Genomic DNA, 17,486 nt, shown 5'->3' on the forward strand with positions numbered 1-17,486 from the left:
TCTGTGCTGACTGCCAGCTCAGAGCCTGGAGCCTGTTTCCGTCTGTGACTCCCTCTCTCTCTGACCCTCCCCTGCTCACGCTGTCTCTCTCTCTCTCTCCCCTAGAAATAAATAAAACATTAAAAAAAAAAAAGTGCCTGGCATACGAAGGTAAACTCAAATTCAACAGTGAGCATTTAACTTGAACAGATAAACATATACTTGTGGCCCTTTAATTGTGAAGGGGACGGCTGCTCTAACACAATCAAGAATGTTGACTTCGTTTTATTATTCAAATTAGGAACAGAGAAAAAACAAAACAATGTCTATCTGGGGGAAACTGGAAATAATCTACTTTATATTCTCATGGAGTGAGTAAAAGCTCTTCCACAGACTTATTCCCATAGCCACAACTGACAAAATATAAAATGTCTTCTACCTTCCAGATATCCAAATAAAACATGGGTATTTTAAGACACTATACGACTAAAGTAATATAAAAGTGAGAACATAAAAGGGGTGAAAAGGAAAACTCACAACTGATTACTATGTGCCAGGTATTTAGTACCTATCATTCTTCTATAATCTTATTTAATTTTCAAGACAATCATGTAAACTGGATTTTATTACCCCCACAAAACAGGATAGGAAAAATAAGACGGAAAAACAAAGGCTCAGAAAGATTTTACCCAATGTCAAGCAAACTGGCGGGAGCTAATTGCAATTAACTACACAGCTAATAAGCTATAAAACCAGGACTTGACTGGGATGGTCTGGCTCTAAAACACATGCTCTTTCTACGAAAGACTTCAAATCTCTAAGTGTCTAAAGGATTTGGAGGAGATTTCTCAATCTCTGAAGCACTTAGATGAAAACAAATAACATACAAGCTTAATAGAGTCAAAGATGCACATTCTTGAGATGGTTTTGATATGACACGCTTTAGTATTCTCAAGTGTTATTTGTTAGAAGTCCTTCAACTGAAGTTTCAAGCCATCAACAATATTGTAACTCACGGAAAGCGCACTTGAAGTTACACTTCTGACTGAACACAGTGAAGAAATAACTGTTCCTGCCATGTAACACTGCTTACTGCCCACTAGGTTCAAGGCACTCCAGTTTATGAATCCCTGGAGGGAGAAGGTCAAAGCCAGCACAGGGCCTGCACAGACTAACCTCTCAACAATTAATTTCTGAGTAAGTGAATAAACCCAGAAAGGAAATGTGGGTACACATACACATGAGCGCGCGCGCACACCCACACCCACACACACCCACACCCACACACACAGCTAACCAGGGCCAGGCCCAGACAGTATGCCTCGTTCTAAGGCAGCCCAGGAGCCAGCTGCCGCAGGAAAGGGGGCTCTGCGTTGCTGTCGTCCTCTATCATTTCCATTTGCGAGAATAAAGAAATCTGGTATCTAAAAGCTATAATTGAAGGTGTAAGAATAAAAATTAATATTAAAACCAGGCAGACATAAAACCTCACTAAACCAACCACATGCATAAACGAAAATGAGGGGCTTGATTTCTCCGTAGGAACACACACACGCACACGTATACCCGCATGCTCCCTGAAGGGAAAAAAATGCAATGAAACAGAACTAAATTATCCCTTTCATATTACTGACTTGCTCCTGGGCATCTCTGCCATGTGGTACCCATTTGTCACATGCTTCCACTTTAACACACAGACATGTATTCAAACTACTTTGTTGTTCCACTTTTGCTGGGAGAGAGGAGCCCAGCAGTAACGCCAGCATTCAGAGAGCTTAGCAACATAAACTGGAAGCTTCATTTTGGTAACCTCTGTGCCTTTGAATACTTCTTTCCTCATCTCCAAGCTACATAAAACTTAACTTTTCTGATAAGAGGAGAGACATGTGGTTTAAATGCTTTCAAATTTAGAAAAAGCAAATGACTTTGGTGATCAGAATGATGAACTTACAATAGAAAATATAGGCCTTAAAATTATATTCTGTTCAAGGTAGGTTTCAAGATGTTTACATAACACACGTACACATACACACGCTAATGAGCTATGTATTTTTAAATTCAATTTTGCAATATTTTTAAGAAAAGCCATGGAGTTTTAGGGCCTTATACTAAACCCATTGTACGAATTAAACTATTTAGATGGTCCCTCCAACTCCCACCACTGACTGGCCATTTCTTCTACATCTGCCCAGTGCCACCACTCCCTCTGGACTTGCTTCCTCGCATCTTGCTAAGATATTCCCTCTACTGTAGCCAAAGTGAATTAAAGGAGGAAATAACCACATATTCAGTTCCACCCATTCCTCCTTGGAGAAACTGCTAGGTATAGTAAAATTCCCATCTCCTAGTATTTTGCACCGAGCGACCCTATTATGTCACAGGAAGTTCCCTGACTACATGCCACAAAATAAGAACTATTTAAATTTGATGCCAAAACAAGGGTTTGTTGGAAATGCCTCGGTTCTTTCTAACTCCATTAACAGACCTCTTGTGTCATGCCATCAAACAATTCTGCTTTTTAAATGGGCCTGCCAAGTATGTCAGCCTAAATTACCAATGTATTTCGCAGACTTCAAAGTACTGCCTGGAGAGGCTGATCTAAACCACCCGAAGGAGGGGATGACTGGCTACAATTCTAGAAGCTGAAAGAACAGGCCAAATGATTTTTTAAAAGAGGAGGGGGAAAAGTGGTACATGATGTCTCCCAGTAAAGAACTACTACAACTCGAAGTATTCAAACAGGCTCCTGCTCGGTATAGAACCTCTCTCACCGCAGCACAAAAGCTAAGAAGGAAATTACGGGTGTTAGATTATACATGGACAGACTGAAAAAGCGCAGAGTCTTCAAGACTACAATCCCATCTCTATTCTCAGATTCACGTAAAGGCCCAAATACAGATGCTAGCAGAAAGCCTACTGACCCCAGAGGCCGTCACTGAGCACTGACGTTAACGGTCTGGCCAAGACAGAAAATAAAATGAAGCACCTTCATTTTTAACCCATCCCACCCAATAAATTTCTTTAACATTGGTACCCAAGAGACTGTAGTTAATGTGGCAAATTTGGCATATCTCCAGAAGCATTTCAATGCAACATTCAATGATTCACAAAAGCTACAAGAATCACGTGAAGACATACACCTTTAAAACGTAAAAATGTAGGAAAATAGGGACATTTACACACTGGTGTTAGGGCTGCACGTTTATAAAAAAATCCTTTTTGCAAGAGAATTTAAGTCAGCAAAAACTTGCACTGCGCCTGCTGCTACCAGGGCCAGAGACTGGGGAGTCGGGAGCCAGGGGATTCGGGGAACCAGGGAATTCTGAAACTGGGGAGCTCTTCAGGCGAAGGGCTGGGGAGCTTGGGGCCCAGGGCCTGGGTTTGGGGGCTAGGGCCTTGGGGGGTGGGGGGGTTGAGGAGAGCTTGGAGCTCAAGGACCTGGGGTGGGGGGGAGAGCTGGGGAGCTCAGGGCCAGGACTGGGCGGAGAGGGGGACCTGGGGGCCAGGCGGGAGTCTGAAGAAGGGCCCAGGCCAGGTTCTGTCCAGGGTGATTGTTTCATCTTTCTGACGCTCTGGTAACTTCCCGGTCCCGGGGATCATGACCCTTATCCCACCTACTTCTGAAGGTGTCCTCTGAGTATAGCACAGGGCTTAGCAAGCCGTGACGCCCCTCGCAGTAACTGAACTTTGTGTGGACTCGTGGGAGAAAAGTGATTGGGGTTGGTGGAGGGGGCCCGCTTCTCGGAGGCCAGTCGCCTGGAAGCAGAGTGACTGCCGAGTAGGTTCCTCAGGAGCCTCAGTTTTCCCACCTGTGTTTTCATTAGGAAAGTGGCTCCTTCTAGTGCACCCTAGACTGATGCTAGGGGGACGGATTCTGCCAGTGACAGGGACATTCTTCTCTCGCACCCACATCTCTTCTGCACAAACCACTGACAGGTCTTTCTGCTAGTGAGGTTGACAAAGGGTATATGAACCTTAACAGGATTTTAAAAATTCAGCCACAAGCAGTTTCCACCACAGGGCCTTTTCCCTTGTGATTTCTTTGGGTGTGTCACTCTTCTTTTTATGTGACAGGCTCCCCGTCCATGTCTCAACTCTGTCCCTTTCTCAGCCAGGCTGTAGGTGTCCACACTAGTGTCCCGCCCTGCTCAGTTCTGCTGATCTGCCTTTGGGGCACTGCCCACCCCATCACATCACCTCACATTACCTCCTATATTAGTACCCATCCCCTCCCCCGATCAGCTTCAGGAAAGCTGGGGTTTTGTGGATTCACCTGAGCATCCCCAGAGCCTGGGATAGCGCCTGGGACACAGAATGAACGTGACCGAGCCATCATCCACTCTGGCTCCACAGGGTGCCCTGCTGGCACTGAAGGGGACCCGCCACAACTCTCAGTTACTTGGTAAGTCCCACCTGGTTGGTCCAGGAGTGTGTTGGGACCCTGGAATGCTGGGTTTGCTTTGAGCTTTCCCTTGGGTTCAGAGAGCAGGGTTAAGGGCCAATGCGTCTGGCCAAACTCCACTGCTCCTTTGATCTCGAGGATTCTGTAAGAACCTTCAGACCCTGTGCAGATGGCTTCCTCAGCCAGGCATGGAATTTCGAAGGTCTGGGTTGCATTCCTAACTCTAATTTTAGTTCCGTGGAATCTTGAGTTAGTCCTGTTCTTTTTTTGGAGCCTCTCTTCTCTATAACATGGGGAAAGGACAGTACTCTCTCCTTCAGAAGACGGCTGAAATCTTAGGACTCCTGCTCCAGGACGTCCGTTCGGCCCCGGGTACGTGTTCATACAAAAGCTCTGGAGCGTGTGTGCCAGGGGAAGGGAGGGTAGAGTGGGCAGGTGATGGACAAGCTCTGTGGCTTTTGAATTGTGGGTTGCAGTGCAGTCCGCTGCTGCTCATGAAATCTGTCTGGGGGCTCCTAACCACAAAAATATGCAGAGAAAACCTCTAAGTTGCTTCTTTGCATTTCCAAGTGAATCTCCGAATCAGCTTACACAGCTCTCCCCAGAAGCCTGTGTGTTTGTGTTGGGATCGTGCAGAGAGTTGAGGCCTCTGTGTGTTTGCTCCTCTGGTTTACCAGGCAGAAATCTTTCAAAAAGTCTCTCAAAAGTTTTCTCTTTTTCTCCAGAGAGATCTTCTGTGTGTTAGATTTATTCCTAGCTATCTCTCTCCTCCATGCTATTACTGCCCCCACTTGCAAACTGTTGCCAGGAAAGCAGTTTTTAAAAACTGATCATGGGGAATCTGGGTATCTCAGTCGGTTAAGCGGCCGACTTTGGCTCAGGTCATGATCTTACAATTCATGAGTTCGAGCCCCGCATCAGGCCTGCTTCCGATTCTGTGTCTCCCTCTCTCTCTGCTCCACCTCTGCTTGTACTCTGTCTCTCAAAAATGAATAAACATTTTAAAAACAAAAAATTAAAAATAAATAGATAAAAGCCGATCTTGCATTTAAAAAAAAAAGACAGCAAAAACTTAATGTGCATACCTACGGACTGACCAATTCTATCTGTACAAATACATATCTGTATAAGGGTACAAGGGCACTCACTACAACATACATATTAGTGAACACCTGGTAGCAACTGAAACGTCACCCTAAGTCTGAATAAACTATATTGCAGACATACAATGGGATATTATATAGGCGTTAAAAAGAATGAGATGGACAGAATGTGTTCATAGGAAAAAGTACAGGACAGGTAAAGCATAATTCCATTTTTTAAACATTAGAAAGTATTTATCTATGGCTCTACAGAGAAATGTAAGATACGTGCTTGCATACACATGGAAAATATACAGTAAGAGTATACACACATACACACATATATATATGAAACTGTAACAGCAGGACTAGAGAAAAGTTGGATATGTGTTTTGTTTATTAAATATGAAAATTAAATTGCTCTTAATATATATTTGTGAAAGTTCTTAAAGATACTACAAATTTTAGAAACAGAAAACTTAAGAGCAATTTCCTTAAAACCTCTATATCAACACACCAAAGTACAATTTTTTTTTAGATAATGCTGAAATCCAAAAAAATAAATGTGAGGAGGAAAAAAAGAAATCTATGACCTTTTCAATGCATGAAGGAAAAAGTTATAACTTGTGGGTTGCCTTCTACTTAACATAAACCTGGAATAGATTTTTACCTATTAAAAAAACACAATATGCAATGCATGACAGAGCATATTATACTCACATTTGCAGATTTTAGCTATGTGGACCCAAACACACTAAAATAACTTTCTGTATTAAAAATGATGTTATTTACAGTTAGGATACCATCATATAGGAAAATGATGCTACTTCAAATACTGTCACTGTCAACATTCCTTACACTCATACTTTTTGAATTATTAATTGGAAATTCTACATGCCAAAAACCTGAAGTAGTAAAATTAAATTAATCCAGACTGATGACATAAGCTTTCTTCAGAAAACTGCATTCCACATGTGGATACTAGATAATCTTCCATTATTTGATGGCTGCAGAATTAATGGACAATGTCTCAAGAGCTCAAGTATTTCACAAGCTCATAATAAAAATGCCTTTATTGAGCTCTTTATCAAGCAAAGAGTTACAGGAAAAACTATACAAACCTGGGCCTGTGTTCCATAGGTTACAGTAAAGACAGACCCATGAATGGCTGAGGAAGCTGTAAGAACACATCAAATCACATAACAGTGAATTAGTTCTATTCTATGCAGCCTCGGTGACCCAAGGAGGAAAGAGGAAGAGGAATCTTCTATATCGTGATTAACGTTCAAAGAGATTCCGGATCTCCACATCTAAACAAATCAGGGTAAGAAGGAGACCATTCTGATTTAGAAAAGCTACGGGAAGAATGTGAAATTTCAGACACCACTTGAACACTTGGGCAGGGTGGGAATACAACACGGCCTGTCACCAGTCTTTGGAGGAAGCAGGAATGGCCTGAGCCCGAAGCGAAGGCTTAGAGTAAGCACGCCTGCTTGCTCAGGCTAGTGCAGTCACTGGAGGCCCCCCAGTGCTCAAGGGCCTATAACCTGCTCCATCCACAATAATATTCAAACCCCAAAGTCTTGGAGTGGTCATTCTAACCCCAGCACATAGCCGTGTGATCATCAGGATGCTCTGCAGGTAGGACAGCATCATGCTCAATCTAAGCCACCTGAGACCCTTTACGAAGCCTAACCAGACATCTTTCTGAAGGTGTGGTTTCTTTTAAACTTAGACTCAACACAGAGATGTGTTTTCTGCTGCATTTCAGCAAGCTTCTAGGCACCGTGGCAGCCCCAGTGACCACTGTGAAATAAATGGTGACGGCAGAACTCAATCTGCTTTTAATAAAAAGCCTGAATGTTGGGCTTTGCAAAATCCAATTGCTTTTTTGGAGCGTGAAGACTAGCTCAAGTGAATTCACAAGCAGGTCCCTGGCTCCTGTAATTTACTATTGGGGCAGCTGGGTGGCTGTTGGTCGAGCATCCAACTTTCAATTCAGCTCAGGTCATGACGCCAGGGTCGTAGGATTGAGCTCCTCATCAGGCTCTGTGCTGAGCACAGGGCCTACTAGAGATTCTCTCTCACTGCCTCTCTCCCCTGCCTCCTCTCTCTCACTCTAATAAAAAATTAAATTAAAAACAATAAATCTACTTTGTTTATAGTTTAGTTTATATCGAATGAAAGTATGAACAACTGAAATCAATAACTCACAGCAGCCTGATTTCGAGAGCTTCAGGGCTGCTTCCACTGGCTTCCATTATACAGCTGAAAATTTACCCCACGGCAGAGTCTGCATTGAACTTCATTCCAAAGACACATGCCATTCTGCCCAAAAGGGATAAATCTGCTCAGCTGCTTGAGTTATGACTAATTTTTAAAAATTTTGTGGCCTACAGTTTGGCCCTACAGTTCAGTAAATGCAGTGGCTGCTCAGCCTTAAAGAACCAGGATGTGTTGGACTCCGAGTGGAAGTTGTAGTATTTGTAAAGTGTGTCTGACTTGGTTGCTAAACAGGCAGCTAGCCTGACAGCCATACAACACAGATGGTAGACAGTAAGTCCACACAAGCAGAAGAGACTGTCCAGTGAGGTCAAGCATGAAAACAGGGGCTAGCAGCCTTTCGTTTACTCTCACAGGACTGTAAGAGTACCATACGTACAGGAACGCAGGGCAAGTACTATCTGTGGGAGGCATATCATAATCCAGCACAGATTTCTTATTTCCACCATCTTCATTTCCATCGTGGAAGAGATACCTGCCTACACAAACCTGAGGCTGGGAGTAGGGGTTTCCCTTAATGTTACAAAACAAGTCCGTGGTGACTCTCAATCCTGGTCTATGCTGTGAGGGTCCCTGGAGCAGTACCTATAAAAACCAGTCCGTCTCCCTCATGACTAGCAGCTCTTTCTCTCATATTCCAAACAGACCCTGGCAAAGAAAAGAGCTCAAAGACTCTTCCACCAGTGCAATGAATGAGACGGTCTAGCTCACTTTTGCTGTATATCCCTACCCTCTTCTGAACCAGTACTTTGGGTACAGCCCCCCATCTCCCACCCAATGAAACTCTGGGAAAGTTTTTACATTACTGGGAAACTTCTCTTGATAGTCTACATTTTTCTTCTTCAAAACAGTGTGAATATTTAGGAGGAAACGCCTAACTCCAGCAGAAAAAATCCTTACTGGCTTGAAAGGCAGTAAAAATGTATGTGCTCACTTCATTGAGGAGAAGTGGCTGATGAATTACTGAAAAGAAAACACCATTCCTGTTTTTAAGTAAATACCCTCCCCCCCACCCATCAGTACATTTTGGTTTTTGATGCCCTAAAAAAAGGTAGTTCACAACAGACGAAAACCCAATTAAATCAAAAGTTAGGACAAAAATGAGCCCCCTTAGAGGGTGACATTAACTCTTTAATGGCTGAAGGGTTACAAGTCATTCTCATAGACAATTACTCCAGACCAGGACACTAGGTATCTGGCCTCAGGGATTGCTCATGCCCCAAAAGAAAGAGCAGACACCAAACGGTGCTTATCACGTGGCCAGAACTTTTCAAGATGCAAATTCATGTAATCCTTACAAAAATCCAGTAAGTGCTATTGTTACCCCCATCGCTACAGATGAGAAGACAGGCACAGGGAGACTGAATAACTGTCTACGGTCAAGCAGCTCATAAGTGGCAGAACCAGGACTCAAACCCAAAAACACTGGCTGTATGATCTTGAATCCATGGAGCTGTGCTGTCTCTGCCAGAGGGTCCTCTGTGTACCCCGCTGAGAAGTAGGGGGCCCACCTGCACATACGCAGAATACTCCGTCAGAAAAACTACTTGATGGGATAAAAACTCCAAGTCTACCTCAGAAGACCTGCTCCAGAGCAAATGTAGGTGTGTTCAGAGTAAACTTATTGAGCACACCTGCCCCCACTCATTTCCCAAACCCCACCAACACAAAAAGCTGAAGACAATCAACCATAATGGTGCGAGGTAACAGGCGAAAGTCTTAGCAGAGGAAGATGGCTCCCTGGGGAAAACAGCAGACTAATCACAAGTGAAAACAGGAATAAAAGGTCTGTGCAGCGATGAGAACGACTCTTTCTGATGACACAAAGTGTAGCACAAATGCATACAGACTGGGTTTCTGGGGTTATCACCAGGGTGATTTGTTAAACGATGGCCCACCGCCCTCGTACTCAGCTCGCTCACTCTCAACAGGCGGCGTTCTCCCCAGGCAGGGTCCTCGCCTGCGGGGTGGAGTCTGTGTCTGGACCTTCCCAAGAACTCATGAAGGAAAAATCAGCAAAGACATCCCTCCCAAGGACTGCAACACAGTCGAGTGCTCTGTGCTTCCAGGGAAAATGTCCTTGTGGCAGGCGTGGGGACCTCGGCTGGCCCCTCACCCTCCAGACCCTGAGCCGAGCCGCTGGCTTACAAGCGCGCCCACCCCTGAGGCCTGAGGGAGCCCCTGCCATGGGGGAAGAGGCAAACGGCTGAAATAGTAAAACTTTTGAGGGAACGCACTATAATTGACCTAATCCTATACGCATTTATAAATATGTTTGGATCACCAAGGATCAAAACATACAATTCAAAGAGCTAAAATGGAAGGAAAGGAGTCAAAATTAACAGAAAAACCTGATGGTGAAATCATAACAAGTCCTCAGTTATCTGTACCAGAGGAGGATCTGAGGCACAAGAATCCGGAGAACTACTTACAGCCGGCATTGAAAATGGTGTCTGATTTCTACCACCAAAGAAAATTGACCTACCCCCCAAAGAAAATTCTACATAGACTCATATGAAAAAAAACTTTTATTCTCTAAGGATATATGCACAGAAACCAAATTCTGGCCCTAGCTCTAGGTCCAAAATGTATCCAGCCTTGGGCAAATTAATATTTTCCTGTCTCAATTTCCCTATATATTAAGCATGGACAATGTTTTTTGGTCCCATCTGCCTCAAAGAGATGGATTAACAATCAAAAGAGAAGACGAATGTTGGAAAAGATTTTGAAATGTATAAAGTAGCATACAAATGCAAAGCGATGCTGTTAACTGAAGACTAGGCTGTACACTGGGGAGTGGATGGCATCCAGCTTTGGCTCAAAAGTGTGCCACAAAAGGTCCACATACAGTCAATGTGTACATGCCTCTCTAGCATCCATTTCTGAAGACAGGCTGGTTCACAGACAATCGCTCTTCACTACTTTGGGCAGTCAGAATCATGCCATATGATCCTCTTCAGGAGAAACTGAGAAAAAGGCCTTTGCTGTTGTCAACAGATTCAAAAGAAAACACTGAATTCTGCAGTCTGGAGTAAGACTTCTGAATATAACACAGGATTTGAATAGTTAAACCCAGGGAACCAGAGAAATATTGCCAGCAGTTCGGTCATTTGATGGCACTGCTCACCAAGAAATCATCTCCTATGCAGCTCCAAACAGATCTAAGTTGGAAGACAGAAGTCTGAGTAGGACTCACATCCTTGGCAATCAGGTTTAAGTACTAACTAAATACAGGCTTATTAAAGAACCTCTGAGTTACAAATGGTGGACCTACAAGCCCAGCCTACACTCAAGACAAAACCTGGTAAAACATGTATCATAACTGGTACAAGAGTGATGGTGAAGAGCCACTGCGAACTAGAATGACAAGATATCAAGTACCTTAAAATGACATGCACGTAAATCAAAGAACATAAGGAAATGTTCCATAGTACTTTTCAAGTTGAGCTGCTTTTTTTTAAATGTTTTTTTTTTTTAAATGTTTATATCTCTTTGAGACAGAGAGAGAGAGAGAGAGAGAGAGAGAGAGAGGGAGGGAGGGAGGAGACAGAGACAGAGACAGACTGTAAGCAGGGGAGGGGCAGAGAGAGACGGGAGACACAGAATCCAAAGCAGGCTCCAGGCTCTGAGCTGTCAGCACAGAGCCCGATGCAGGGCTCGAACCCACAAACCATGAGATCATGACTTGAGTCACAGTCAGACACTTAATGGACTGAGCCACCCAGGAGCCTCTCAAGTTGAGGTTTTAATAGGGTTCTTCATAAATACTAAGTTCTTTAAGATTTGCTTTCCATTTAAAGAAATGAGAGAGCAACCAAATATCTGAATAGCTTGCTTAGATGGATTCATACCAATCATGAAAACTAAATTTACGAAACAACTGGGAAAATTTAAACACAAACTAGATGTCCGATGATAAAATAGTGTGGCTTATTTTTTAAAAGTGAAACGTGGCCTCTGTTATCTTTTAGAGATACATTATCTTTTAGAAACACACACTGAAGTGTTTGCTGATGAAATGAAAGGATGTCTGGGAACTACATCAGAAGAATATGGGGAAGCAGGGTAGAGTGTAAATACATGGAAGAAGACGGGCCATGTGCTGATAACTGTTGATGGGCACTGGATTCACTGCCTCCCTTTACATAAAGTTTCATAACAACATGCTCTAAGTGGACAAATCAAAGGGGACTTGTTCTTACCTCTGCTAGAATCTTTTACTACAATGTCAGAGATTTCAAACAGTTTCAGAGGAAGGGGCATCTTCCGATTGGCAGCTATGGTCTTTAGGAGGCCAGGAAGAAGGGTAGTGCGCGCCACCTACGGGAGAACAGGTGAAATTGCACTGACCAAATGAGAACCCAACAGACCTGGTTACAAGACCAGAACTCAACAGCTTCACAGCAAGCAAGACTCTTGTGGAAAATGCAATGCCTAAATATCCAGATCGTTTTTGATGTTCAGTTCCAAGAAAAAAAAATGCATTTATTCTGGCTTCCAAACTTAGAAAATGAAAAGTCACAAAACTTGATCACAAAATGAGAAACAAATGTTATAAATACAATGCTTGTACCTAGGATTATTCTATTATTTTAAAAATTATAGTTACTTTTAAGACTTCAAATATGTAAATTTTCATATCCTGCTTTATTTTACAGAGTAACTGAAAGAGATTACAAGAAACCCAAGCATTTATATAAATCTGATTTCGTCAAATTCTTAAAAAACCAAAACCAGGGAAAATGTAAACGCAATTAAAATACCACGACAACGAGAAAAAAGAACACAAATATGTTACGCTCTAAAAAAGAAGTATGCAGTTGCTATGGGCAAGCTGTGACTATAGTTTTCAGCTTAGTAGCCAAAGAAATACAACCATACATCCTAGTTCTTAAAAACAAAACAGCTTCCCTACTTCTGTCTCAATTAAATTTCTGATTCTAAGCTAAAGGTGACACGTTAGCTTTCAACACATCACGTTACCAGAAGAGTTTTATGAGCGGTGGCAGGACATCACCATTAAGAACGTGGGCTCTGCAGTCAGCGGCCAGCACCGCTATCCTTCGCCCAGACAGCTGTGTGAGCTTAGGCTGGTTTCTCTGCTTCCACTCCCGCTACCCTAGGGTCTCTTCTCCACAATGATCCTTTAAAGCTCAAGTCAGATCACAAAACTCCCCTGCTCAAAACTCCAATATGTTTCCGTCAAATTGTGAATAAAACCCATGCCCCTACACGGGGCCCTCCCTAAGTCTGGCCCCGGCACTTTCTCCAGCTTCAGCTCCCACTGCTCCCACTGGGCTTACTGTGCCGCAGCCACACTCCACAAGCAGATTTCCATCTCAGGCCTCCACCTCATACAGTCTTCCTGTGGACTCACGTGTGGCTGCCTTACTTTCATTAGGTCTCTGTTCAACACGTTCTCTCCCACAGTGGCCTGCCCTGATCACCCTGGCTAAAACAGCAGCCCCTCCCAGACTCTGCATGTGTAACAACAGTAATAAGCCCCTAAGACCTGCGAGTAGAATGTCTGCTGAGGAAACAGAACACCTTTCCTATCAATCTCACTCTAGCAGCTGCTGCTAGTGGCCTTCATCTCTGGGCTTTTCTAAATACCGCTCACTTTCACCAATGGAGAGAAAGTGCTCAAACCAATCAGAAACAAAACTATAATGTTAAAAGAAAGCTTAACTTATTGAAATATAGACAATCCTTCTTTGTAAATAATAGGTTCACTCCTCCCCATTTTATAGATAAGCCTTATTTGCTTGTTTAAAAACAGCAATACAAAAAGTTAAAACTGAATCCAATCAAGCTGCTCTATCTACCTACCAGTTTACCAGAAACACAGGGGGCCACTGGAGTGTACTCCACAAAATCTTAACTGTGAGAACTCTACTGGACAAATGACCAGTTTCTTCAACAAAGAAAGTGAAAGGGAGAGAGGAAAAGTGAGATGGCTAGAGGAGCAATCTGTAAATTGAAAAGACTTAAGCAGCACATCAACTTTGTATGAACCACATTTGAATGCTAAATTAAACAAACTATTAAGAAAATTGAGACAACTGGAAAAATTTGAACAATGACTGGATATTTAAGGACACTAAGAATACTAATGCTAACGGGGGAGGGAGGGGAATGTGGTAACATTCTGTAATTTTGTTTATAATTTTAATAAAATTTTACATGTTTTAACTAAATGACATTTTACTTCTTTTATCCGTTCTCTAACATCTCTGTGAGAAAACAGCCCAAAATTAAGAATTATGCAAGAGAAAGAATGGGCTTAGACAATAAACAGAGTTACAAGTCCGTAAATAACTGTACCTTTAACCATAAAGAAACAGAAACCTGTCAGCCACTCAAGTAACGCACGTGCTGGTTCAGCAGGAATAAAATACAGAATCCGTTGGGTCCAAAAGATAGACTCTCTTCTAATGTATTTTATGCAGAATTATTGACTTCGAAAGTGTGCTAAACCACTACTTATAGTGATATTTAATGTGTTTCTGATTTGTTTTCTTTCCACTTATATAAAATAGAGAAAACAGAATGTAAACCCTAAAGAACATTACCTCATCTTAGAACTATCAAGCTCGATAAACAAAACCGGGTGAAAAAGGAAAACCTGAAATAAACGCAAATGAAAATCCACTAAGATTTACTGACTGACTGAAAAGTCCCTCCACCCAAAGGAATTTGAGTGTCTCCTATTAAAAAGAACACCGTAAGAGCAGTACAAAAGCTAGTGGACTTCAAAACAAAGGCATTATCACAATCCTTCCAAACTGGCATAAATTCTTCAAAGTTCTGACACTGAATACCAAGAAACAACGTATGTACTTGATGCATACTATTATCAATTAGTTCTTTAAATAGCTTAGCCCTAATCTACCTAGCCCTATAGATTAAATCTAACTTAAAAAAAAATCTAAATGTTAACATTTTTAGGACTTTAAGCATCTAAAAATGTTTAGAACTTTTACAGATATGGAAACCACAGAAACTATCTCAAGAGTTCACATTAATAACAGCATTAATTTACCTGAAAGCATTTCTTCCCAATTCTAAGATTCCCCTTGATTCCAAACCCAAGTTAAAGAAACACAAAGAACTGTGCAAGAAAGACAGAATGAGAGTGGGCCAGTATGAAAGAGGGGAGATGGTTTAGAGTCATTAATAAGCAAAGAATTTATAATCTATGAAAAGAGGACTTCGAGGTAATACCCTAATCTATCATGTAAATCACTTAACATTTACTAAGGTAGTATCATTCACATTGGAATAATCCTAAACTCTATGTGAAATGCCACTGAAATAAAGGATTACCATGAAAAAGAAAATGGAGACAACATGTCAAAAACTGATGTAGCAACTAATTTCAAAGAGAATGATTTAACAGAGGTACTGGGAACAGTTACTAACTCGTTTATAACACATGGGTAGAAGAGCTGAAAACTGAAAATAGTATTTAAAAAGTCAACTGATTTGAAATGAATGAAATGGAAAGCTCAGATAAGACTGGGCTACACAGCACAGAGCAAGCAAAGACAGCTGTAAATCAATCAAGAAAAGATTATAAAAAAGTGTTAAGAGTTTGTCAATAAAGTATGCAAGAACCAAGTATCCTCTATCCAAAAAGAGATTTTTTAAAAAGCTCTAAGACTTTGTCATCTGAAGTATAATAACTTATGTACTTACTGCCTCTCAGTATTTACCCAAACTCTTTCCTACTTAAAATTCTCACCTGAAATTCAGCTGTTTTAGGATTACTTATGTGGACTGCCTTTGTTGCAGAGATGTCCAAACCAAGTTTATCAGCAATATCTTCTTGGGAGCACTAAGAAGTACATAACAAAATAAATAAAGAAAAACAAGGACTAAATTGAATATACAAAGTTTAATGCTATTTAGTCAACTTATGGTCTTACAGCAATGTAGATTCTCTGTATAAAGAAGTTAAAAAAAAAAGAATACATCAACTACTTCAGGGCCACAACAGATATAATTTTACATTAACGGTCCTTTTACAAGGACTTGTATCTATGATACAGAGGAAAAGCAAACTTCCCACATGCTGACGGTGGTATAACTGTATTTGGGCCCTTCCTAAGCTAGCCTCCCACTTACCTTACCAGTCTAGTCTCTTATAATTAGCTACCCATTCCCTGAATCTTACACTCTTCCTTACTTTTACCATAAGTGCCTTCGTTCCCCCAACCAACCTGATACTATCCCCCAATAGAGTTCTACCTCTTCCATAAAAATATTCCTAGGGACTCCAACTTCTCACTCCTTCCTTGGTGTTCCCATGGCTTTGTTCTGATTACCATTATAATCTTTGCTAAATACATACTGACTTATGGTAGAATCGTAGGAATAAGAGCAGAATTCAAGTGGCCTGAATTCTGCCCAATGTTCTTTCTACTTAATCATTTAACTTCTGTGCTATGTGCTTGATAATAAACTGAGCAATAAACTGTTAACCACTCACCCACCAAAAAGTGAATGATGCTGGTCACACTCAAAAACCAGGATGATAGGCAGAAGTTATGAAAATAAAACTATTAGATGCACTACATCTAACAAATGAGTTAACAAGATAATGCAAATAAAGTACCTGGTACAAACTAAGTGCTCAAAGATATATTAACAATAACGGTTAATTAGTTACTAAGAACAACTATCACATATTAATCCTAATTGCTGCAAAGGAGTTTAAAATTTAACATGAAACCTGATGTACCACCAGGGTACTGAACTATTTCCAACATTAGGTGATGTTGCCTAATTGCACTATTTTACCAAATGGTGTTCAAGGACTAGTCTGTATTTCTCTTGGGGAAAACACACACACACACACACACACACAAACTGGGTTCAGATTTTATGTTAATGCCAGTTCTAATGGTTCTTGCCATGCTCTAGGGCAGTATACTGAAGCCACATCCAGGCAGAGCAGAAAAGAGTTCCTGATCTGCCACAGCTGCAGAGGGCGAGAACTCGGGCAGGCACACTGGGAATAACCAAAATTTTCTCCATAGCACAGAGGCGTTTTTATAACAAGATACAATGTGATGAATTATACCGTCTGTATAAACAAAACATTGTTCCACACAGCAACACAGGTAAGCACCTGAGGGACCTGGGCTTTATCACGACAATGGATGAAAAGGGACTGAGATTAGAAGCAGTTTAAATTCTTTCTTTTTAAAGTGTATTCATTTTGGAGAAAGAGAGAGCGTGCGCACAAGCAGGGGAGAGGCAGACAGGGAGACACAATCTGAGGCAGGCTTCGGGTTCTGAGCTGTCAGCACAGATCCCACATGGGACTCAAACCCATGAACCATGAGATCGTGACCTGAACCCAAGTCAGATACTTAACTAACTGAGACACCCAAGCGTCCCCTAGAGGCTGTTTAAATCAAATAAACTGTGGCGGTAGCTATTTTTTAAACATTTAAATATTTTAAAAGTATTTTAATATTTAAGTATTTTTTCAATATCTTAAAATGTCAGTGTTTTTATTTTAAAGTGTTAGAAAAATATAAATGAAGCTCATGATTTTTATGAATATTCTCATACAAAGACTAAAGTACATATTTAGCTTTAAAAGTGAATTAATTTAAAATATTACTAGTATGAAGACATAATAATTAATAAGATAATAATTATTCGTGTTTGGAAAATCAAGGGCTAGGTTTTAGCAAAAGGTCTGTTTCTCTCGTGCAAAACTAGATAGA

At 41.4% G+C, this 17,486-nt stretch overlaps 1 protein-coding gene across 1 annotated transcript in view; it reads right to left on the reverse strand.

Moving 5' to 3' along the window:
• FARSB (phenylalanyl-tRNA synthetase subunit beta) overlaps window positions 1–17,486 on the reverse strand; it is a 70,498-nt gene that overhangs the window by 25,835 nt on the left and 27,177 nt on the right. Inside the window, exons 14-15 of the mRNA XM_039236840.1 lie at window positions 15,491–15,583; window positions 11,949–12,066 (exon numbers count right to left, since the gene is read on the reverse strand). Of these exons, the coding sequence (XP_039092771.1) occupies window positions 11,949–12,066; window positions 15,491–15,583 (211 nt within the window). The remainder of the gene's footprint in view (window positions 1–11,948; window positions 12,067–15,490; window positions 15,584–17,486) is intronic.

The sequence above is a fragment of the Hyaena hyaena genome, unplaced genomic scaffold (genome assembly GCF_003009895.1).
Source record: "Hyaena hyaena isolate Hyena2069 unplaced genomic scaffold, ASM300989v1 scaffold_117, whole genome shotgun sequence".
NCBI classification, from domain to species: Eukaryota; Metazoa; Chordata; class Mammalia; order Carnivora; family Hyaenidae; genus Hyaena; species Hyaena hyaena.